The sequence below is a fragment of the Cyprinodon variegatus genome, unplaced genomic scaffold, assembly GCF_000732505.1.
Source record: "Cyprinodon variegatus isolate N-32 unplaced genomic scaffold, C_variegatus-1.0 Scaffold85, whole genome shotgun sequence".
Lineage (NCBI taxonomy): Eukaryota > Metazoa > Chordata > Actinopteri > Cyprinodontiformes > Cyprinodontidae > Cyprinodon > Cyprinodon variegatus.
The window spans coordinates 1,118,120-1,144,763 of record NW_015150538.1 but is presented as its reverse complement, the minus strand read 5'-3'; the positions used below and the strand labels follow the sequence as shown (position 1 = coordinate 1,144,763).

At 37.9% G+C, this 26,644-nt stretch overlaps 1 protein-coding gene across 1 annotated transcript in view; it reads right to left on the bottom strand.

Moving 5' to 3' along the window:
* The window catches only part of fam172a (family with sequence similarity 172 member A), a 189,942-nt gene that overhangs the window by 32,703 nt on the left and 130,595 nt on the right, over positions 1–26,644 (bottom strand). The window contains exon 10 of the mRNA XM_015373311.1: positions 23,908–23,992. Within this exon, the coding sequence (XP_015228797.1) occupies positions 23,908–23,992 (85 nt within the window). The remainder of the gene's footprint in view (positions 1–23,907; positions 23,993–26,644) is intronic.

Below are 26,644 nucleotides of genomic sequence, written 5' to 3'. Positions count from 1 at the left end.
GTGTCCACTAATTCATGACCTCTGCTCTAAAGGCTGATTTTTATTCTTTTATATATATATATATATATATATATATATATATATATATATATATATATATACTCAGTGGTTACCTTTTTTTTAACCACTGAGTAGAATATTGAAATCTAAAATAAACCTGAATTTGAGACTGAATTAGTGGAAGATACTAAGATACTGATGTAAGGCAGAGGTGTCTTATCACCATTCTGGTTTGTTTCTGCAAGTTCATTCACCTTGAGTTCACACACTTGATAGTGTGATGGTTAGAAAATGAATGTGCTCTAAATCAGTGTCAAGGGTATGTCTGCCACGAAAAATGAGGGGAAGGAGATGTTAAATAAAAACCAAAGACCCTTTGAATAATAGAAAAACTACTTAGGAATCTTAAGTGAAATAACTTTAGGATTTAAAATAAAATAGAAAGCTGTTTTTTTAGCTGTGAGGACTAACATCAGCAAGGAGAGTGGTAAAATGAGAGCAATGTGGAATGGGGCTAAAGAAGAAACACTTGAGATATACACATCTTCAGTTAATAACTCGCACCATAAATTTGGGTTGTAAAATCATTCAAAACTAAACTGAAGTTTAGAAAAACACTCAGCATCACAGAGTCTACAGCTATATTAAAGTAGGAGATGAAATTGAAAAGTTTCTAAGAATGAATTCCATCTCAAAAACTCCATTAACATACAAAATACATTAAAAGTGAAGAATGAAAACGACTTGAAGTATTTGAAATTCAATTTTGGAAAATATTTTCAGATTTTCACCTGAAGGGCTTTTTAGGTTTTCTCTTCCTTACATTTTATTATGGGGGATTTTACTTAATCAGAGAAACTGGACATGTGATCTCTGATGAATCAACGTCTGATGAATTTTAGATTCTATGTTTTTATTATGGCTTTTAAATCTGAATAAACTGTATTACAAAGTATCTGCAGCTATGCATCCTTGAGCTTGGACACCCAAGGGCTCCTGTGTATTTTATCCCTGCTCTACTCTACTCACTAACTTTCCCAAGTACTAGGAGAAATCAATGTCTATGCATCCGTGTTGTTTTCTGTTGTGAAGCCGTTTCTGTCATATAAAAATTGGAAGGGGTTCAAAAGAAAGGGACACTATGAATCAAAAGAGTTGGTGGAAAGAGGCAAGCACTGGTCCTCGCTTCCGAGGTCAATGTGAAGTCAGCTCCGTCGGATCCACTGTGGGCACTCAGCTGGAACTGAATGTGGACACCGAGACGCCAACTGGTGGACTGCTGCCAAGGACCTCTCACCCCACAGCACTCTCTGTCTCTCCTTTAGCCCCATGTCTCAGTAATGAGCGAGAAGTCTCTGCCTCCCACCTGCACCCAAAGTCTGCCACATCACATCCTCTTATTTCATTCTAGACGTATTTAATCCCTCAGCTTAACATTTTTATTGCGGCAAATGGCTGAATAAAGAAAGGATTAAAGGACAGAGCGTTGAAATTTGAATCCTCTAGAGTCATTTTACTGATATTGTTATAATCATTTTAACTGAAAGCCTTTATGTGTGATTAAAGAGTCATAGTATGTATGTTTGTGTAGTAGCCCTCTCTCTAGCATATGGGGAAGACAATGGGACGGCAACGTTTGAAACATCTGTAAATGAGCTTGATGTCATTCCACACACACCCATTTGTGAGTCCCAACACATGACAGAGCAAATAGGATTACATTATGGAGGAAGAAGAGAGGATCATCCAAACACCATAATATCAATTCCAGGAAGAGATGTGGCAGGGGTTATGCCATGAGGAGGGCAGATGTAGGGAGGGTGGGGGTGAAGGGTTTACCAGGGGCGAGGCAGGGCAGCGGCTTAACTGGTCACAGGTCAGACATACAGTGCAATGATCTAATGGCTTGTGCACCGCAGCTTAGCTCATGTTTTCCAAAAACAAGATAGAGAAACTAGGCCAGGATTCAAGAGATGAAAAGCACCACAAATAGCACACCGGATAAATGAAATACACCAAAGTTCATGTGGTTCAAATTTTTTTTTCCTTTTCTCCCCCTGGAATAGATCTTTTTATCCTAATTCCGCAGGGAAAGAAGTTGTTGAGAGAAAAGAATGTAATACACACAGATAAAAAAAACCTCTATTTTCAACATATGAAAGCATTTCCGCCATGTATTCTATTGCTGTCTTTTATGTATAAGCATTGCAAAAATAATTTTTTGTTCAACTTAAATTATGCTAATATGTGCTGTTGAATCTTAACGGCATGGGGGGAATGAAGATGCTGGTTAAGTTCTTACATTAGTGTGTTAAAGTTCTAATTTGAGACCGACATGCCAAATGAGACGCTTTACAGTTACAGTGTCTTGAAAAAAGCAGTGTCATGATCTGGCCTGTTAGCTCCTCCTTAATTAGTAATTCCTTTCACCTGTTTTCCCTGCCTGCCTCAATTATAATTTATTCCTCTCACCTGTTTCCTCTTGGTTATATGCAGTTCAGCCTGAGCATTCAGGGCCAGATCATTATTTGTTTTCTGTCAGTCTGTCTGTTCAGTTTTGTTCCTTGGTTCATGTCCTGGATGCTGGCAGCCAGTGCAAAGAGGGTTTTTGTGTTTGTCTCGTCTCCTGATCGTCCACTGTTCCTCCCCCGCGGAGTCCTCTGGGTTTTCGGCTCTATATGTGGGGAGGTTCAGTTTTTATCCAGTAAGCCTGGCTCCAGGGAGGAGACCAGTTTAAAGTCCTGCTTCTAGTTCCGGTTCCACGTCCTGTCTCGGCTACCCTCTTCCACTGAGCCTGCCTGTCTGCACCTGATCCTGTCTGCTCCTGTGCGTGACCACCTGGTCATGCTTCTGGTCCCAGTCAGACTCTGAACCCTCCTGGGAGCCTGTGGATGCCTGGAAGTCTGAATCCTGCCACCTGTTTCTGTTCCTGCCTGATCTGGATCCTGTCCCTTTCTGTTCCTGTTTGTTCTGGATCCCTGACAAGGATCGGCATCCAGCATGTCCTCTGGGACTGCAGCACTTGGGGACATTCTTGGTCTGGACTGTTAAACCAGGTAAGTGACCAATTCAGATAATCATCTTCTGTCCCATGATCGCCGTCACTTACCTGTGCTTCTCCCACTACAGTGTCTGAGATTGGGCGGTGACCCGCCCACCCACCTGCAGTGTCCACGAGCCACAGCTCCACTTTAGTTTTTGTTAATTTAATAAACCTTTTTGAACTTTCCTACTGACTGTCTCTCCTTGAATACTGGGTCCATCTGTTCTCGGTTCTTGACAATTAGAGTCCCTTGAACATTTTAACATTTCGTTTTTTTTCCCCCAACAAGAACTCCTTAGTGAATACAGTTACTCATAACATCCTAAAAGAGATATGACATTAAGTTGGTAGGATCGACCGGTCCTGAGCTAGACTTATGTTTTTTGACCGATAAAGACTATTTTGTGTGATGTTAAATTTAGAGCAAACTAAATTTAGATCGGTTCATCGATATTTCTATGTTACTGTTTCACCATAGTGAACTGAATTTTCAGTATTGTGTTAAAATAAGTACTTCCCTTGCAGTTTTGTTAATATTTTTTCAGATAACATAACTAAAAATAGGATTATTAACTGACATGATGGAAGGTAATTGTTGCACATCTTATATTAAAATAATAATTAAAAAAAATCTGTTCCATCAGAATAACTAAACAAAGATATTAATGTCTAAACTTCCAGCATAAAATGTAAGTAAAGCCCTTACTGGTATGTCAAATTGAGGGAACAATAAGCCATTATTTGTTCCCAATGTCATGTGATTTAGTGTTATAAGGTAAAGTGTTATTGCTTTTACACTCTCATAATGGTTACTGGAAGTTCAATATGGTTCTTTATTGCATAAAACCATCTTGCTCTACTCAAAATAGCAAAACCCCCAAAACTGAGCAGCAGCAAAGGGGAAAAGTCCATCCAGTGGTTCAATAGGGCTTAGCATTATATCCAGAGGTTGCCTTAGAAACAGAGTGCTGCAGGCATTGCTGCAGAAGCTAGAGAGATGGTGGGTCAGTCTGTCATTGTTCATACCATAGGCCACATTGTGCATCACTCAGAAGGGAACTTCTGCTAAAGGTCATCCACAAGAAAGCCAGAAAACAGTTTGCTGAAAACAAGATAACTTACTAGTGGAAGGATCAGGGCTGTGAGAAGCTGCAGTTCATTAGGGGAACCATGAATCCTGACATGGCCTGTGACATACTGAAAGAGATCATGGTCCCCTTACTTTAGAAACCTTACCACAGGGCACAAGTTGAGCATGATAACAACCTCTAACACTGCTGCAAGAGGAACATTGCCTTGCCAAAAAAAACTAAGGGTAAATATCCTAGAGTGGCAAACCATGTCTCTAAATCAAAATGCTTCTGAGCATCTGTCATTCATTCTAAAAACAAGGGGAAGTAGAGGGTTTACTTTTGGGTTGATTCCCTTTTGTTGTGATTGTTTTGAAGTCATCGTGAGGGAAAACCAAATGTATTTTTTTCTTTACAATCTGTACACTTTTTTTCAAATTTAAGGTTATACCATGTGTCAAATGTTGACAGTTGCATATTACACATGTGTGCAACTAGTAAACAAGAAAAAAGACCCATAGACATACAGTATGTCTACAGGAGAGGCAATGAAGCTGAGCGAGTCCACAATGTAATGTAAAGTGCAACAAGTAAGAGGAAACGTCCAAGTTTGAAAAGGCACAAATAAATATTGAGTACCGAAGTGAATGACAGAAGAATTTGAAATATAATATAAACATGGGCTAAAGAATGGGGGCCCGTCACGGATCAGTAATGGGTCCTTTACTATTCAGCTTGTTTATTAATGAACTTGCTGAGTGTACTGATGTGGCTTTACAGAGATGTGCTGACAAAATTACTTATAAATAAGGGAATAACAATGTACCGGTAGTTAAAATCCAATTAAACAATAAGCTGCTTAAGAGGAGAACCGATAATCTAGCTCTGTCAGAAATTACAGTGTAAAAGTGGGGCGCAGGTACAGTGGAAAGTGCAAAAGTGCAGTAGAGGTGGAAGAAAAGCACAGGGTAGGTGCCAGGGCAGGACTCCTCAACTCCAGTTTATAGTCTGGTATCCTGCACCTTTTAGATTTGTCACTGGTTAAACACAAGTGAGTCAGATACAGAACTTTTCAGAACTTGACAACATGAGAAGGTAATATATCCATTTGATGTTGGTGTGAGCAGAGATCTAAAAGGTGCAGGACACAGGACCTGACTGGAACTGAGGTACCATCAATTTTCTCTGAAGAGTTGGTTCCTGACTGTTTATTGAATATAGACATAGACACTGTTTTTTGGTAGTGTCCAGTCGTTCATCTCAACATCTTGCCACCACACATAAAAACAAACCTGGATGGAGTTGCAAGTGGTGTGGGTACTATGCAACATTGTAGCTGCAATGTGACAAACTGGAAGTTTTAAAGGGTTTGAATTCTTTTGCATGACATTGATGATATTAAAATAAATCAGAGGGGCACTTGGTTGAAATTTTACTGTTATTATTTTATATGATAAAAATGGCGCTAAAAGAGATAATGGTTCAATTTAAGGATTAAGAACTGTTTTAAAAGAAACTGCATACAAACGCACAAGCAACTTTACAGTCAATTGAAATGCTTTTCATCTCAACATTCAGATGTATAAAGTGTAAAAAATAATAAATTAATTTATTTTTTTCTTTGTCCCAGGAAAATAATTCAAAAATCCAGTGTATTAATTTCTCTATTTGCAGACTGAAGGACCTGCCTGTATGACAAATAATGGGTGATTCTGGGGCCAGGGAAGGAATGGAATGCCAAGCATGGGTTTAAGCTGTACGGTAACATCTATGTCAAAAGTCTCTTCGTGTAAATCACTTGAGCTCTTCGGATGTTGAGTAGGAACTCCTTAGACAATCCAAAAGGTACACATTCAACAAGGTCTACAGGAGCCAGGCTGACATGTGACCGGCTGCAACACCTAAAGGCTACAGGTCAAGTCAGATTTCAGCAAATCTAAGCAGGCAAGGCATGAGCTTATACTCAGGGAGTGAAAGGAGCATGACTTGGCCTCCAACCTTTTCCTACTAAGACCCTTGAAGATTTTTTTCCCTGACCTAGACTTGACTCGTTCATCTGGGATGTTAGCTATACTAATTACTACCTGATAGCCTCCTGGTGCCAAATGCAATTCACATCGACCCAACTGTCTTAGACTGTACCACGCAAACTTGTGCCAGCCTCATTTAATGCTCCTGTCGTGCTTCAGCCACAAAATTCAACCTTTCATATTGCCTTTTTTCCTAAATATTTAATGCCATTTTTTTTTTTTTTTAAGTGTGCATATTTATACTTCACCAAGAATCAAGCTGGGATACAACCTGAAATTACAAAGCTTTCATTAACTAAACAAAAAAAAGATTAAAATGGCGTCAAAGGATGGATTCGGAATCTGTGCATTCAACTTTGACCTGAGAGCTCTTCTCAATGACTTCAGTGTTTTGTTTTGTTTTTTATCTGTGGAATGGCTGAGTTGAGGGAAAGATATTTTTAAGAGGAACAGTAGTGTTAATTAGACTTGGACATCAAAACAGGCACAGGGATTATTTCCCAAATTTATGTTCTTTCTACTTTCAAGTTCTGCCTGCCGAGTCACACATTTGGCCTGCTGTCTCTCTCTATGAGTGCTCCGAGACAAAAAATTGCAGAAAATGCTATCTGGACACCAAAAATTTACCTAGATCAGGGGTCGGCAACTCGCGGCTCCAGATGCGGCTCTTTAGCGTTCCCCTTGCGGCTCCCTGGAGCTTTTTCACAAATTTATGAAAATCAAGTTTTTTTTTTTTGTTTGTTTGTTTTAATATGGTGTGCAGGAGGTCAAACAAAAAATAATTATGTTTTCCAATGCTGTAAACATTTGTATAATAAATAAATTTAAACAATAATTTGTGTCATAGCCATAGAGATCAGGTGTCATAACTTGCAACCAGTGCTGCGCGTTGCCAGGCAAACAAAGCTGCTGGAGTGTCTTGGACCATAGATCCCAAAGGGGAAAAAAGGAACATAGCTGATGAGAAAAGAGGATTCAAAGGATGGACCGAATCATTTTCTTTCATTATCAGTGCGGAAGGATTGCCTGCATTTTTGCTTGGTAATGAGAGGTTGGCAAAAAATAAAAATAAAAATTTGGAAAGGCATTTCCAGGGAAGGTAAGCTAAATATGCAGCCGACCACCAAGCTGGGAGGGAGAGAAAAATGGTGATTGCAGAACTTCTGTATAAATTAGAGGAGAGCAAACGTAGATTTAAGAAGTGGATTACATCTCCAAACTCCACTACTGCTGTTAGTTTTGTTGCAAGGATGGAAAACCGTCCACAGATCGAACAGGTAGAGCTCTGATGCATGGATGGGAACTTTCTTCCATTTTTTCCCCAAATCCTAAAAATATAAATCACACCAAGGAACGATGGTGACGGAGGATGTGGGATTTCAGGGTTAGAGAGCTCTGATCTGATGGGTGTCAGTTCCTGCTTGGTTCCTCATTACTCAATCAATCCTCCCAACAGAAACACATCCACCATAAAGAGATTCCTTGATCCTGTTTCTATAATTTCATCAATGCAACAAAACTTAAACCGCGCGGGGAAGGGCGGTTAAGCGGCGCGCGGTGAAGCAGCGCGATGGGAGCGTTCACTGCTCGTCCCTCACCTCATGCTATGTGACATTTGTTTCAGGATAAACATTTAATCATGAATGCTTATTATATATTTAAGCCCACATAGTCATTTTCTATAGTGGGATAATACCCCCGTGTTTCCATACGAGCCATGTATAAGACTTTTACATTTTTGCGGCTCTAGACAGATTTATTTTTTGTTTTTTTGGTCCAATATGGCTCTTTGAGCAGTTTGGGTTGCCGACCCCTGACCTAGATAAAGACTGAATTGGTATGTTTTTGTTTGAGGCTGTATCACTCAGTGTGTCTACATTATTGACAGTACATGCATGTTAATCAGCAAATATACGCCCATTTTGACTCTATTTGTGTGTATGTGAGCAAGCTGTCTTTCTTTGTTTAGATAAAAGATGTATCCTGTAGGAGATGCTTTAGCTGACCAACACACCAGAGCAGAGGTCATGACAAGAAAAGAGTGGTGTTTTTTTTAACCATGCAGTAGTTTAGCCCTTTGAGGTTCCAAGGAGTGATAACTGGTGTGCCTTTAGGTCACACTGATAAAACAGCTGTACACACAGCATTCCTTGTACCATGAAGTTACACACACAAGTGCATGAGGCTTTTTGTCTGGTAGGAGTGTATGCATGTATGGTTCCACCACATGACAACATTTTTGAATATAAGATCTTACCTGATAGAATCCCTAAAGTTGCACAAATTGATATTTACAAGGATCCTCAGATCTTTTAGAGATCGCCTATATTAACCTTAAAATATCTGGCAAGGAGTTTTAGCTAAAGAATGATTCAACTAGCCCCCTGAAGGCATCTATGATTGAGTAGCTGACAGGAATATTTATCTAAGTGAGAAGTAGTTGTAGACCCTGTTAATAAGAGCAATGTTTTCTTTAAAGGGTTGTGATTGTTTTTTTTTTGTTTTTTTTACAAAGGATATCAACAGAAAGCAATGAACTAACTACAGAATTTAGGCAGGATTAAGAAATGTGTATTATGATGATGAAACACAGCTAAAATAAATCAACTGTTAGAAAATATAACATTTGAACCCCTCATTTACCATCTTCTATTTGCTTATTGTCATTTTACTAGTTCTTCAGCATTTGACTGTGGCAGCCTGTTCATATAGAGATCTGAATGCGCAAAAGTACCATAACTTGGAGAAAAACATTGAGCAAAAGCATGAAGTGTTGAAAGGGAAATGTTATCCCAAACAAATAGGCAGACTTGGGAGCACATTGCAGTGCGGATCAATACCTTTTTCTCTCTACTTCCAAAGTAGCTTTGTATATGAAAACTGTTGGTATGTGCTGCAATAAAAAAACAGAGAGAAGATGGCAGCAGGAAAGCAATTTTTAGATGACCATTTTAAGCTATGGCTTCTGAGATCATTACGCACAGCCTATACTTTTCCTTAAGATCTCCCTTTCATGCATATTAAGTGTATATTGTTTTTTTTTTTAATCCTTTATAAAGTGTACGCATATATATATATTTATTTATTACTGACAGTGGTCATGATATATATCGATAGAAAAAACATCAAGAACTATTTGATCAGGATAACTTAAGGTTATCCATCAAACATCTGTCCTGACAGCCTAAATAGAATTCCAGCACTGGGCATGATGACAAGACATAAACATAAGACATAAACATGTGTGCCATCTGCCAACAGCCCTGCGGAACTGTCAAAAAGCTAGATCGTTAAAACTGATGCTGCTAAACAAAAACCTTCATAGCTGAATACACCAACTAAAGCAACTCAAAGTTTTGAGTGACTCCTCCCCAGACCCATCAGAACGTCAAGGAAAAATAAAATTCCTGTTCCTAACAAATGCAAACAGGGATACAGAAACAAGGAAAGACAATTTTTAATTACCGGTAGATAAATAAATAAAATAGGGTAAAATAAACTGAAAGGAACCCATAAAACACAAAAAAATTTTATTTCCATGGTAAGTGCATTGTTGGCTTCTGAATTTAATCTGATCTCGAGTAATCTCCTGGAGTTCAGCAGCTGTGACAAAAAACTGAATGGTCATCTGCTTAGTAAAAAAGGCTTACACAGATCACACACTGACTATGATTTGGGAAAAAACTTAATCATCATGGTGTAAACTCACTGTAGCCATGGTGCAGTGAGGGTAGTTACCAAGGCTTACTGCAAGGTTTAAATTTTTACTTGATGCTGCAGTGGTGCACTGTTAATTGCCAGAGAGTATGCAAGAAAAACAGGGAAAGTCAGGCACCAGATAGGAAAGAGTTAGGATAAATTTCAGAATGAAATCTATCTACCAACTTAGGAGGGAGCAATCAAAAGTGAAACTTTTACAGGAAACAGAAAAGACAGGGTGTATAATTTACAGCAATACTTTTGTATCTAATAATAGTTCTAATAATATTCCAATAATTTGTTGTGTCTGTCTGAGATGTCAGCCTATACATTCTAGAAAACATTACAGACTAGTAAATGTTGGTAGTTTTGTAACAATCTAAGAACAGAAGACATGCAACATGTTCCTGGCTCTGTTTAAAAAAAAAAGTATTTGAATTTAACTACAGGCACCCTATGGCAGGTGCTCGTCTTACATAATTTGTGCAAAAGTGAAATCACAGAGCTAAATCCAGTGTAGATCAAAAATTGTATAAAACCCAGAGTTCTGTCTCATAAAACATAACTTTTGTTATTCTTTTTCATATTCCCATTGTCACTAGATCCATTTCAAAGCTGAACAACTTGCTGACCCATGGGTTAAAGGTCAATCAGAGCTACACAAAGTGTTTAGATGCCAGGGATGGTCACAGGATGTTGTTAGATAAACAACAGAAGGAGGAAAGCAATGTTGAGGATCAGCAGTCATTGCATCAGTGAGGGATTAGCACAGTCTATCTCATTACTTCCTGGCAAAATAAGGAGACAAACTAAGCACTTTCTGCTTCCTATGTCACAGATAAATCTATTACACCATTTCAGTGTTTTTTTATTTTAAAAACAAAGCATTCAAAGGCCATATTTTATTTTTTTTCCAAAGGCCATATTTCTAAATGAGTTACAATAATTTCTAAGGTGACTGATTGGTCCTTCACTGTGTGTTTCTACATAATAAATTAAATTTAATAAAGGATACAAAGGAAATTATTTTCTAAGGCAAGAAGTACTGTTATCCCATGCTAATTCTGCACTAACTTTCTCTATGATTGGGGAAAGTGAGCATGTACAGCGCAAACACAGCACGGTTAAGGAAGGCTCTTCCTGCTGGGGGCATTCTTACCTTGTTGCCTTTTTAACTGTGAATAAAGCTATGTGCTAGATATTGATGAAGGATTATCAACATATAATGCAGCCAAAAGCTTAAAAAGACATATTTTGCATGATATAGGTGCCTTGATATAGTAAAGCCAAGCCAGTGACATAAGAAAACAAAGACAGTCAATTTCTGTGGAGTTATTGAGGTTCATAGCACAAGTCAATTGGCAAAAAGGAACATTAAATTGCAGCGATAGACTATGATCAAATATAACACATTCTGGCATTAATTTAAGGGCTGTGCAAAAAGAGGGTTGAAAAAATACAGAACTACCACTATCAAACAAGGATGTCCAAGCATAAAGAATAAAAAATCTGACTAAAGCTATTTTTTTTAAATTTTCCTTAACATTTATGACCTGTTGGATAACAATGTCTTTGGTTTTTAACGGACTACTGCCCAGTACTCAGTCATGACAAAAAGTGAAGACCCAAGACTAGCATTCCAGTGGTAACTGCAGAAATGCAGGTCATGTTTTCTTATTGGGAGGAAAAAGACAAAAGGAAGGATACAGGATAAAGGCAACAGCTAAACTCATAATAGTGGTTTATGGGTTAGGATTCACTGTGCTTCTCTTGGCTTATTGGATTAATTGCACACCAGGGAGTCTATCTAAAATCAGTTACAGCCACAGGAAGCATGGATGCTTTTCCTGTAGTATTACTTCTCGACTATATTGCAATCGCCAAACTATCCACTATCCCAGAAAGATTCCAACTCTGAATAAGATCATGCTGAGAATGTTCTTAACTACAGCCTAGATCATCTTAAAATGTCACCAGGTTGTACATAAACAAAGTGTGTGTTAAATTTCTTAGTGGTTGTCACATGTTGAGGTCAGGAGGAAAGGCTAGGCAGATTAGAGACTTTATCAACTCACTGAGAGGAGGCCGTATAAGTAAATGCGATCCATGTCCATGGGGTACTAATCTGGGGATGCCCTGTGAGTGACTGAAGATGGACACTACTCACGGAAGCTAAGAGGCTTGAGGATTTCAAAGCAGCAGGTGGCCAGCTCTACTGAGTCTAGCACAGGAGCGCCACCATCGGACAGAGGACACAAAACTTGCCATGTAAAAACTGAAAATTCTTTGAAAGTTTACTCCAACGCTGACAGTAATTGTTGTGGTGACAAAGGATATCTTTCAATCACACTTCAGTTAAACAAGGTATTCCTATTAAAACAAATATTGGTTCTACATGTGACATAAAGACATTCAGTAATTAGCAAACCTCGGTATGCTCCAAAACCAAAATTTAAAACATCTATTGCTGTGGTACTTAAAAAAGATAAAAGTAAGAATGAAAACATATAATTTTAGAACATCATATATAAAAGGCATCAATTATTTGTCAAAACATTTTCATATAGTATTTTGCACATCTAAAGACTGACATTTTTTTCGAAATACAGCTTAAATTTAGTCAAGTTCAAGTCTAGCCTTAGAATTTGAGTCTGGACCTCGAGAGAGCCATTAAAAAAAATTTGCTCTGAGCTACTTTTTTAAAATAGTATTTATGTTATTGGTAATCACACAGTTAGGAGGAAAACTGCCAAATCACTCTCATGTTATTTAAAGCCTCTAATTGATTTCCTGCCAGGATAAACCCGAATTCAGATCTATTAACATTCCCAAGGAAAAATATCCCAACCAGTTTAAACTATCAAAACCAAGGTTCCTATGGTGTGGTACGATATCTAGTATTAATTTTCATATATATATATTATATTTTCCTCTGTGGTTGAAAAGTTTACATCTGATCTAATCTGACCAAAGCACCATCTTTAACATGTTTCAATTATTTACTTGGGGTAAACAGGTGTCTGGGGAGATCACTTGGTTTTGTTTCGACAATGGCTTAATTTTCAACCATCCATTTAACAGTACCCTCAGAAGTATTTATGAGCCTCTTGGCTGTACTGATAGATCATCTTTGTGCTAGCCCTGCCTATTTAGGGAGACAGTTTGGACTTGGTAGGTTTGTAGTGACAAACCACCAATGCATCAGTCCATCCATGCACAGTTTAATCCAGCTTTAAATTTCCTTACCACGCAAACATGTCTGCTGTTTTTCATTGGTTTCTGGATTGCCATTTGTTCAATCATGTTAACAAACTTATGAGGGCTCAAAGAATAGCTTAATCTAAACTGAGGTTAAATGACACACAGTTTGGCCTAACTTGATAATTAAGACTGCAGAATAAATCTGTTCACAATAGATTTTATTGAGATATTACCGGATTAAAAAGAGGCTAAACACAAAAACAAACAAAACGTTTTCGTACTGCTTCTCAATTGCATGCTGCTTTGTGTCAGTAACAAATGCTAATGAAATATATCCATATTTGTGATAGCACCATTACAACATTTCTTTTTTAAAGTTAGGATGTATGATACATTTTTTCAAGGCTCTCAACCATTGCAGCTTTTGTCTAAGTGATTGGTTGAAGGGTGTGTACTAAAGGAACAAGTGGCCAAATCGGAGGATTTACTAAAGAGTGAAACAGAATGGCACACAAGGGCATGGCTGGGTAACTAAGATGGAGATGAGATTCTAAATCCTTAATGAAGTGAGGCATATATTAAAAGCGTCTCACTGAACATTGCTGAACTTTCACTTATTGATTGAAAGTTCTGGATCCTTTAGATATTCTCCTTTCTTAGTCTGAAATGCAAGGTAGATTTTGAGCAACAGTAGATAATACTAAGCCCCTAAGAAAGACTTTCTGTGGTGCAGGAGGAAAAAAAACCTACAATGATTCACAGGCACATCTCTAGAGAAGTACAATCAATTTAACCTTCAGTTTTTAAAGCAATTTATTTTAAAAGTGATAAAATTTTTATCGTCATATGTTCTCAGAAAAGTGTGTCCTTCTCTCTATTACTGCAGGGATAATTAATTTCATTATGCCAAATCCTTAACAATGAAAAAAAATTAACTTATATTATTCATAATGAAATTTAAACACAATTCTCAATAGTTCTGTTTTCTCAAATGTTTTTTTTTTATTATCTTGAAGTGATTTTGTTTTACTTAACAAAACTTTATAAGACTTTCATGCACCACTATACTGAATTCCTTTTAAGATTCCCCACATGACGATATACCTGGAGGCATCTGGAAATCCATGCTCTCTGCAGATGAGTTTAATTTGAAACTCAATTTTGAAGAGATCCCAATATGATAGTGTAATTCATATTCAATAAAAAAAACTGTTAAAATGACATCCATTTGGAAAAATAATATAACTTTAAAAAAAAATAAAAACCTTTGGGCAGATACAGATACATAAAATACATATAATCCTAACATAAGCCAACATTTCAGTTTTACCATTTGTTATTTTTATCTGTCTCATATACTATTTCAATCCTGTGTATTTTATGAGTTTCTATTTTATTTCGTTATCTTTTAATTTAATTTAATTAATTTGTATAACTAAGTGACGTATTCACTGAAATAAATAATATTTTTGTTAAAATTCTAATTTAATGGATCTGTATTTTAGGGCTGTTATCTTAAGAGAAAAGCATATTCCTAAGTTCAAGGTGATTACTGCTGAGAACTTGTGAAGGATTTCCTTTTCAAAATTCTTCAAAGTACAGTTTATCAAAGTATACTTAGCTTCACAGTCGGCAGATCCAAGTTACTATGACAATTAGTCACTACAAACTGTAACTAACAGAAGAAAGACATAACACATGATAAGATTTGATATTTAGACCTATGTAAAAAATTTACAAATAGTAATACATTTCAATTTAGAAACCTAGTAATTACTCTGCTCTCATGGATATAGCTGTCAAGGCCTCCGCCTCTCACGGCTGCCCAGTCCCCGTTGCACATTTCCCTCATGGTTCCCTGTTGCAGCTGGTGAGCCCATTAAGGGATGGCCTTGCGTCACTCCTTTGGGCTAGTCCTGGACAGGTACTGCAAGGAAAAACGTGACCACCAGGTGATTGCCGATTAACCCCAACCCCAGGCCTGGCTGGGTGCAGTGTCCATGTGTCTGGTCGGGAGCATATCTACCGTTAGCGTGTTTAATGACTGATGAAGTTTTACCTGATTGATAAAGCTGAAAAAAATCTTTTTTTGGTGAACAAATTTACTGTTAGACCATGAAATAAAGGGGGAGAGCTGAGTAGCGCTGTGGCTAGCTTTACACAGTAGCTAACAGGTTAACCTCTTTTAGTTGATGAAGATTCTCAGTCATCTAGGTCATAGTGATTTTATAACGATGGAACCAAACGATCCACTCATCGGTTACCATTTGCATGTTTCCTAGCAATACAAGGCCTTGTCTATATAACACTCAAACTCACTGCGGATCCAGACATTTGAATTGAGAAAGCTTCCTGGAGAGTTGGCGAAACGTCTTCAAATCTTGGAAACCAAGTCCAGTGGATTTTTTGAACTTTTACGGAACCTCTTTTAGCTTGCTCAGATAGCCATATTAAGCTACACTACTTTTAACTTTGTGCCAACAACAACCATTCATTTTCTGCAAGTAAAATAACTGTTTTTCTTTGTCTAAATTCTCTATGAAAGTCAATTTTAAGATGTTCTATTTGTCCGCCCCTATCTTTAGATCAAGCAAAGCTCTGAGCAGATCTGACCACCGAAGCAGGTCTGGTACCTACGCCGGCTCCGCCGTTCCGGGTGATGTCATTCACCTCAATCTTTTTGTCATAATGTGGGATTTGAACAGGGTGCTTAAGGAAGCTTGCCCAACCAGTCCATATGTGTTTTATGGACCTGTAGAAGGTATTCAACCATGTCTTTCACTGTGTCCTGTTGAGGGTGCTTCAGGAGTACAGAGTCGCAGCACCTTATTAGGGGCCATTCGGTCTCTGATGAGAATAACCTGGAGTTGGGAAGAGACTTCCTGCCTCAGGTTCAGGACTTCAAGTGTCTTGGGTCTCTGTTAATGAGTGAGGGGAAAATGGAGTGGGAAATCGATAGAAGGATCAGTGCAGCTGCTGCTATACTGCAAATGCTGTATCAGTCAGTTATGGGGAAGCGATAGCTGAGTGAAAAGGAGAAGCTCTCGATTTACTTGGAGCACCTCTGGCTTCTCCAGGAGTAGGTGTCTGGGGAGAGGGATGTCTGTAAGTCCCTGCTGTGACTGCTGCTCCCACGACCTGGTCCCGAATGAAGCGTGAGACAATGAGTACAATGAGTACAATGAGTTTGAGTACAAGTAATTACAGTAAGGACATGAGCTACTTATGGATAGTAAATTAAAGAGCGAAAGACATGTATAGGACGGAGGCTAAATAGATATTTGATTTTGCCTTTTTAAGAAAGTATCATGTGTGCCTTTGGAGAAGCTCTCAGCTAATGCTTAATGAGTGTGTAAGCATAATTAGAAATGTATGCATTTGCTAGTGTTGCTTTAGAGCTATTTAATTGTACTCTGTTTATCTGAGAAAGTTGTGATCAAAGGTTATTACAAGCCTAAGCCTTATGCATCACTGAATTACTCACAGCCATTACTATTAGCTACACAAAGTCTGAAATCGTTGACTTCAGCTCTTTCTAAATTATTATGATTTGGTCTGCAACTAATGTGACCCAGACAAAAGCATGATCTAACCTCAGCCAATCCTGGTCAGAGGTTAAAGACTGGTTCGCCAGAGTTTACCTACCGATTTCCTGCAACATTAGCTGAACATGAGCTGGCTGAGTAAAGAAAACATTCAAATACATAGAAAAATAAAGACAACACACACTGACACACACACATTTGCTTGTGATCTTCCAACGAGACAGCAGACTTCCACCTCACCAAGCTGAAAAAACACTGGTGGGAGGACATGAGGTTCATCCGAGTGGGCCTAGGTTTCCTTTTAAAGAATTTAGGCATACAAACACTCATCAGATGTGGTGTGCCAGTGAGTATGTGCATGTGTGCATGGTGAAGAAGTGCAGACAGCTAGAGTGTTTCATGGTCAGCAATGCGTGGATCAGGGAGGTGAGTATAGCAGTCTAGATGAACTTAGAGCAGGATAGAGCCCTGGCATGTCACTGCATGTGTCAGCATGTTTTTTTTTTTTTTTCATTGTAGGGACTTCTTTTTCATTTTTTTTTATTTGGCATATCACTAAATGCATTTGGAAATACACTAATTTAAGAGAGGAAAGATCAAAGTCTGCTTCCAAGCAATCCAAAATTCATTCTTAGTTGGGTCAGTTGCATAGCTACTACTTACCATTTTTGAAATTGTGACCAGAATTTTTCACTATTTTAACTTGTGTTATAGAAAAATATGCAGAAAGCCCCGAAATTGTAAACCACTCTAAAATAATAGCAGGGGGTGTATCAGCTTGTATACATAGTTGCAGATGAAATCTGAAGGAAGTCCCTTTCTGCAGTTCATTATGCTTAATTACAGTTTTAAGCGGCAATGCTTGTACGAGAGCAGGGATGGTAATTAAAGTACAGGTAAGACATTAACTTACTTTTGTTAGCCATTAATCAGTGTTTACATTCAGAGAGCTCTCTCTTTGTAATTAATAATCAGCCTGGACAATGAATAATCACCTAAGAGGAAGTTGTGTGTATGTGTGCATGCTTATGTATGTGCGCATTATTGGCAAAGGGGGTTTCCCACCATTTGAAACAGCAAACTCCTTGATTAAACAACCCATCAAAAAAAGATCATAGACTAAAACATCCTTTACACCCAGCATGGTATTTTCATTGCTCTGTTACTATTTGTCTAAAACGTGAATCATTTCCAAATTATTTGTTTAAAAAAATACATTGTCACCACTTTCTTTAGACAGAAAGCCTTTTACTAACCAACATATTATAACTGTATTTGATATTTGTTTTATTGTCACCATATTAACTTGATTTGAAACTAAACCAAACTGTATTGAAATGTGTTGCTATGGGAATGAACTTGAATTTGATATTTGATTAGTATACAATTTTGTATAAAGTGTACTGAGATGATCTCAGTTGGTGACCTGTGCTATACATATGAATGAACTAAAACTAAACCATGAATAAATATCAAATCCCTATTTCTGTCTAATGAGTTTAATGAAAACACATTGGGATAATCCAAAACATCCTTATCTCTGGCTTGTACGCACACTCCCAACATTCCTGAAACATGCAAGGGAAACATGTGAACAAGAGGACTGGTTCCATCATATCATGTTTAGTCTGATGTGCCAGGGCAGTACCAAATGCCAAGCACTGACCTGACCATGTAAGATTCTTTCGTTTGATGGAAAAAGAGAGAATAAAATAAAAAACTTGGAAGATTGAGAAAATATATGAGAAAATAAACAAATAAAGGGGAAGTTAGTTTACAGAAAAAAGCTGTATGATACTAAATATTGTGGGAAAGCAATAATATAGCATAGAATTGCGCCGACAATATTCAACATTTCCCCTTTGCCTGTTTTTCCATCTGTAATTATGATATTTTAACATCTCTGTGACTTTCAGCATACTTTGCACCATCATCTCTATCAGTCTTACCATCCAACCCCCTGAATATACCACACTTTACAATGTTCATATTGTACACTGCAGTTCTAATGAAATGTTTCCCTCTGTTGTGCAGGCTGATTAAGAACACATACAGTACAGGTCAAATTTTCTAAGGTTTCAGAGATAAATGCAACAAGAAAGCACAATGATGTTGGACATCAGAGAACCTTTATATGAAGGTGGTAAAATATGCATTTTCTGACTAATTACACAGAATGCTAAATGACCTACGTACAACACATGGTTGTTTTGATCTAAAAGTGAGAAATATGCCCTGTATCACCAAGCTAATGTTGGTAGAACAACAAATAAAAAAAATCTAACCATCAAAAAATAGATGAGCTCATTTTGGGTGTGACAAAGGTCTCAGATCTAAGTGTTAATTTAAAGATATTTGTAATTAGGGGTGTAAATAATAATCGTTTTGTATCGATGCATCGATCCAAAAGCCGACGATCCGATGCATCGACACGTCCGCAAGATAATCGATTCATGTTTTTTTTTTCTCCGGTCTATTTTTATCCATTTGCTCCTGGGCGTTATTCTCCCTCCCGTGCTGCGGTGCCGCTAAACCTATTTTGCCCTCCTACCGCGCTTCCTGGTTATACTCTTACAGCAGTGTGTTGCAGGAAGCTTCACACAGACATTTTTAAATTATGCTCAGTATTGAAGCGTGGTCTGAGCTACACACTGTGGGTCTAGATACGGCCAAGGCAATGAGGAAGTGGGGGCGAGTTTAGTCCGACGACGGAGGGACATGAGGGAAAAAAGAGCGGAGATTCAGCTGGAAAAAGGCTCCCAGCGTTCTCGCGCACCTCGCTCTTCTAGCGGGTCAAACTTCACGAGTTGTTTTCAGCAATTTCGGTCATAAAAACAAAACAAGCCGGCCTCCTGTCTGCTGCACTGTTTGCGGTCAGCTACAATCTGGGAGAGGTGCAGCGGAGCGTCTCTCAAGGGGCGGTGACGTCGTCACTTCTTCTTCTTTTTTTTTAATGGCAGTTGGCAAACAACTTATAGGTGCATTACCGCCACCTTCCAGAATGGAGTATGGACCAGACAAACTATTATATTCTCCCTAAAATACCTGTTCTTCTTAGAAATTTAAAAATACTACCAAAAACTACATCCCCAGATGACCTTTGAAACAATTCCCTTATATGTAGTTTATTTTTATTTCTGTCTAACTCTCTACGCAACATCTCTCTTTCCTGAGTATATTTATTACATTCTAAAAAAAATATGTTGGACAGTTTCTCTGGAGCCGAGGTATTGCATTGAACTCATTACACTGATATTGTGCAGTATTTTTGCAGTATTTTTTGATGCAACTTTTCTACTTCTGTTATTTGCTGTTGTTTCTAAAGAAAATGCATAATGATATTACAGCTTTCATTGATTTATTTCAAACTTGAAACTTTGTTTAGCCTGTAAGGTGTAAAAAAAAAATAAAAAAAAAATTAACCAATTAATCGAATCGAATCGAATCGTGGTGTATTCTTGAGTATCGAAAATAATCGAATCGTTGGGTCAGGAAATCGATACTGAATCGAATCGCCATGATGGATGTGATTTACACCCCTATTTGTAATGCAAGAAAATTTGATATCAGCAGATGCCTGCATGTCGATTTTTTTTCTTATCCCTTCAGATGATTGTTCCATACGTCATTTAGAAAAGTTGAAGGGCTTGAGTGTTCTTGATTTTGTTAACACTTTTTTACATAAAAACTGTAAAAAAAAAATATATTATTGTTTTAACACATAATGGCTCAAAACTAATAAGTGGAAGAATAAAAAAAAACAAATATCTTAAAAGGTTGGTATTAGTATGTTTTATGAATATTATTGCATGACCCTATAAAGCTCCTTCCAACATTTTTCTCCAAAAGTTTGCTAGCATTTCGAAAACTATCTCAATGAACATACATGGAGAACAAGGGAAGGAGAGAAGTACAAAAAAGTCAGCGGAAGGGAAGCAAAAACCTAGGACTTTATCCCATTTTCCCATGATGCTGCAGAACCAATAGACATTAAATATTTTGCTAGCCCAGGGACGTTTTCGAATGAATCTTTCTGAACATATGCCATTCTCCACACCAGCCCCAGACTTGCCTCAGGCCCAGCTCTGCCTGGCTACATACAAGAGCAGCAGTTCACATTGCGATGTGAGCCCCTGGATATGTGTGCATGCATGTTGGGCATGACAGCAAGGATTCACTGGTTTATTTTCTGTTACTGAGAAGCTTTATCTTTAGCCCCAATTACTAACACTTACACATTCACACAGGAAAACACCATGGCAACAGAGACAACAGCAGCCATGGTGGCATTTGGCTTGACTGAAGTTCTGTTCCACGATGCCCTGACAGCCTTCCCTCAACCCTCTCTCAACCTTGTCACCTCTGTTGCTCTGCTGTAACTCTCACCACAATGGCCGCTGCCTGTGAACCTGCCAGGCTGCCAAGGACACAAAGATGACTGAGGCAACCTTTGACATCAGAGGCTGCCACCAAAAGACCAGAGACAAGCTGAGTTGGCAGCTCTCTTAGTGGGCTAGAGACCCAGATCTTTTCAGCCCAGTTAAAGTAGCAGGAGTCAACATAACACAAGTCAATAGTGCACACATACCAAAATGATGCCGTGTCAAACAGCAGTGTGTTTGGACAATGTTGGCCATGGCAAAAGTTTTAAAAACGGTGACCTCACTACTTTGGCTGTACTGCAGCTGTCACTTGAGTGACGGCAGTCACTGAGATGTAGAAGTCAGGAAAGGAAAGGAAAATGACATTTGAACATGAAATAAAGCAGTCATTTTGTACTGAACGCTAGATGACATTTCAAGGAGCTGATTCACTGGTAGATGCTCAGGCTGCCCACCCACACCGCTCCATGTGTAACAAGCCGTTTTCAGTTAAAGAGATGAGATAGCAACGTTAGAGATGTACTCACAGACATGGGGAGCATGTGTAAGATGACCTATACATTTACTATGATGGCAGTGAGGAGCTTTGAGGGGAATAAAATTACAAGGTATGAACCATAGTGGGGATGGAAACGGTGAATGACAGAAGAATGTATTCAACCCTTCAGACCTTTTTATATTTTGTTTGGGAGTTGTTGTGATATACCACCATACAGGAGAGACCAATTGTGGAGTGGAAGTCAAATTATATGTCATTTTCAATAGGTTTTACAACCTTTTTTATCTCCTTTAACTCGCCAGCTTGTAGAGCCAACTTTCAATACACTTACAGCTGCAGTACAGGTCTCTACCAGCTCTGTAGATTGGATGTAGAGTGTTTCTAAACAGCAATTGAATTCTGATCTGATCATTTACTGCACTATTTGGACATATAGCTATGTGGCTTAAACTAAAGCATTCCAATGTAACTCTGGCTGTAGGCACTGGGTCAGCATCTTAGAAGTTAGACCTGTTTCCTGTCCCGAATGTTCCCCAGCCAAGTTTTTTCCATGACCACTGTGCATTTAGCTATATCCATTCATATTTCCATAAGCTTTTAATAGCTTACCTTTTACTACTGAAGACACAAATACCCAAAGCAAGATGTTCCCCCATGTGTCACAGTGGGTAGAGTGTTCATAATGATGTGCAGTGTCAGCTTTTTAATTGTTTTAATGTAGATTTATTTCGCAATTTTACGATAAGTCATGGGGTGCATAACTAACATATTCTTCCAGTTAAGTTGGGGATTATTGCAGCTTGTTTAAAGTCACCATATGCCTTCAGTATATCCTGCTGTCCCTTTAAGACCTGTCTGTTTAGGTAGCCATGTATACGGGACCAGAGTAAAGTTTCATGATGAATCTTTTCAAACTAAGCATCATGTTATCTCTATTTTCCTAACATGGAGCTATTTGTGTTTATCTATTGCAGAAAGCTTAACTAAGAGCTAAAATTGTTTTGGCTGCAATGTAAAAAATTTAAGGTAAAGCAAGGAAAGTGTTTGAGATGTCTATATAGCAAATAGTGAATCAAAGCCGAGTTCATCAGGGGGCTTGGAGAAGGTATAACAGATAATGCTGCTTCCTGTTTAAGGCTTGACTCTTCCCTATGGTTTAAACTGTGTGCATATCTAAATGTGTGTTGCTCTTCAGATGACATCACAATCATCATCTCTTATCAACAGTCATGTTGGGGATTACAGCTTTCATCCCTAATCCTACATTAAGGACACATTCTCATGATAGACATGAAATCATCAAGGCCAGTGAACCGCAGAGAGGGTGCGAGGACAGGAGGCCAAACACCACAAGAGGGGATTAATACAGGAGACAGAGTGGATGATGAAAAAGATGAAGAACAAAAAAAGAAAAAAAAAACATTCTGTGAGAAATTCTCTGTGTATCTTTGTTTAAAAAAAAAAATCTTAGGATTCTGAGTGTAAATGATCATTCTAAGTCAGCTCTGATAACTTGGGCTTATGAGACTGCCTTAGATGACGCAAACAGAAATACAAACACAAACAGATATAAAAAAAAAAAAATGAATAAAAACTAAACCACTTTCTATTGCAAAGAGAAGTTAGAAGCAATAGATGCAATCAACCCAAAAATAATTCATACGCATTCTAGATTTCAATGTATTGTTATTCTATTTCAGGACATGTTTTTATTCTGGATAATAGCAAATACATAAGAAGCGCCTGACCCACTGCTATGCAATGTGCACTATTACTTATCATTTATTAAACCATTTACATAAAAGGAAAACATATTTTAATCAAATCCATAAAACCATTATTTCAAAGTCGGAGCAGCTGGGGCAGTTTAACAATTTATTGCTGTTGGTTATACTTAATGTATTTAGGATTGAAAGTCCTGCATCTTTAGTTCCACTTAGAAATCCTAAACAGATTTATAGTGACCAAGTTAAAATACAACAAAAAATGTCCATGGATGTTTATTGGTAAGACAAATATTTCAAACACACAAACTGTTTATCAAAATATTTCCACTCAACTACATTGGGAAATCCCACAAAGTCTCATATCGCTACAGGTTCTTCCATTTGATATCCAGGAAAACTATACGTAATGTCAATCTAAATCTGGTTAGCCTATCTAAAACCCTTTAAAGTTGCCATTTAAATCCCATTATTTCTGCAAAGGTGTGGTGCTAAATAGCCAACTACACTCATTAAGTTGTACATATTGTAGCACTTGTCTTCAAAGGCCACTAAATGCAACCTTGACTCACATTTACTTACAAAATCATTTTTGTTACATGTTTATAATATTGTGTTACACCAATGTCTTTAAATTGATTAGGTTTCTTACCCAGTACTTCAGTGTTTATGTTTCAAAATATGCTGTTTAGATGCAGAATATTAGATTATTACCTGCAGAAACTCGGGGGCAATCTGGAAGCATGGGCTCAAGCTGAGTGTCCAATGGCTCAGGACTCGATACCCAGTTACAGCAGTACTGTAAGAAAGAAAATAAGATAATAAAAAAATTAAAAGGTATCTGGGAAATTATTTTTTTTTTTGCTTCAGTATATTAGGATTCCATAAAGGATAGAGAACAACTTCTATAAAAAGTTTCCTAAAGGTTCAGTCTATAAATAGATATTACAGATTATACACCAAAATATATAAACACTGAAATGCGGAATCACAAATGTGACAAAATCTCATTCTGAACAGAGAAAGAAAAGTCTTGCAATGTTGCCAAAGAAGGAGAAACAACAGAGAGCAGACCAGAAGAGAAAAAGAAACAGAAATGTGCAAAAAGAAGTAGTGATGGTGTATGGACAGTGGGGGAAGAGGAGACAGAGACAAGAACAAGCAATTAAAAGCTCTGTGACATGCTGCTCAGACAGCTTGCCGTTTGTTTGCAGTGCAGAGCTGAGGTCCTCTACCATGGCTGATCAGTGGTTGCCCTGGGAGGGGAGGGTGTCTGCCCCGTTTGCTGACCCATAACCCCCTGCAAACACCCCAACTCTCCTCAAACCCCTTGTGGTTGACATCTCCACTGTCAGAAAGGGAAGGAGAGCTCTTTATCTGCTGTTGCTGTCTTCATCCATCTTGTGTATCACTCCTGGTCTATATGTGTTACCTCACACTTAGGTGATCCACCCATAAAAGGTTTGAATCTCATGTAACCTTAATAAATCATATGAATATCTTTAGTTCAAGCTCTGAGATTTTATTGACTGGGTAAGTAGATAACACATTAAACTGTGTTTACCTCTGTGTGGACCAGGATACTGGCTCATAGGGTTAGAACAAAAACAAGGGAATAAGGGAAACGAGACAGGGAGGCTGAGAAGGAATTCTTAGAGAAGACGCTCCCATAGATAAGATAAAAGTTCCACAGAAGAAAGAAAAAATGTAAAGAGATTAGAATGTGCAGCTGGCGTCCTTCTGATTCACTGCTTATCTGCCCTTGTTTACTTTCACCCTGGCCCCCTGACAGCCATTACTGTGGTTTGCGTGCATGTGTGTGCAGAAAGGTTTCTGTGTGTGGGTCAGTGACTTCATTTCGGGGGAGGGTTTCCAACAAAGACGTGTTGTGAACCCTTCAAACTCAAATACAACAATAAAAAAAAAAAAAAAGGCACACGTGCTTCTGAATTCTGCATCCCCCAAGATGATTGACAAGACAAACTAATCTGTGAGATTTCTGGTGTAATACCATCAAACTGACACACTGGTATGTAAAAAGTAGAAACATAGAGAACAAATTAAAAGAAATAAAAGAAGATTGTAAAAACATGCAGATGTTTTGAAATTGTTTAGGGTTTGGCAGAGGAAATTATAAAAATATATGTAGTTTAATCAAATAGTGTCAACAGAACTCTGTGGGTCTGCAAAAAAGTAAGACTGTTTTGAAAGTTATAGGTCTCAAGGACGGATTTAACATACCGTAAGTTCTTCTGTCAAGTAAGAAAACATTTCTACATAAAACAGCCCAAAAAGTGCAACACGTGGACAAAATGATCTGATAAAATCTACCTATATTTGTAAATCTATATTTTAAATAACTACATAATTAAGATACCTAAATGCCAAAGTTTTAATAGTATTGAATAGATGCAGTAGGAAATATTTTGCTGACAAAACCTATTATATCCATCAGCTCTTTAGGCAAAACAATCCAATCCATTCTTATAGTAACTTGGAGGATGCAAAACAAAAGAAAAGATTTCCATTTTATTATCTCACTGTTAAATGTAGCTATAATGTAAGCTTGCTTTTCTCTGTTCGGTAAAGCCTTAGTCTACTCATTTAGATTAAACTTCAAATCCAATGAAAGAATAATAAGTAAGAAATTATCTGTAAAATGAACCAAAAATGATTGTTATTTGTCACCCAGAATGGAAGTAACATCCCCTGTAAACAATCCATCTTCTCAAGCAAAGTTTTTCTCCTTTGAAGCTTAAAAAAAAAGAGAATATTTGCAATCTATAAAAGTAGCTAAAGTAAAAATGATGTTATTGAAATTAATTATCTTTCTATATTCTAGAATTGCATAATTACGTTTAGATTTAATGGAAATAATTTCGGTATTTTTTAAACAAGAAAAAAAAAAATGATCTTCACTCTGATTCATACGCTTAGTCACATAAATCAAAGAACTTTATTTGGAAAGGATACAGAAAAAGTGGAGCCACAAAGGTTGAAGAAAGATCAGTCAAGAGATTAGAGGGGAAAGAGGAAAGGCAGCTGGGGGCTTTAGTACTGAGGGAAGATGAAAAGTCATCTTGGTAAACAGTGGCATATTGTGTATTTTTAGATCTTTTCCTTTGCCCTAGATGTGCTCTCCTCTGAGTCTGAGTTTGAGGGCAAAGCAGCGCAGAGCAGCACAGAAACAGTGGGGCTTCTTGACTGCTACATCAAGTGTCTCATTGTATCTTCTTTAATTCATTCAGTTTGTCTGGAGGAAGATGTCAGCTGGGCTGTGGAGCAGTGGGCTGAAGGCGGCTGGAGAGGGAGAGAAAGGAGGGGAGTCTTTCAAAGGGCCCTCCACCATCCCTTACAACTCCACTATCACCACCAATGGAGACATGGAGGTTTGGGTCTGAATAGATTTGTCAAGGCAACAACACACATGTGCACACAAACTCTTGCATAG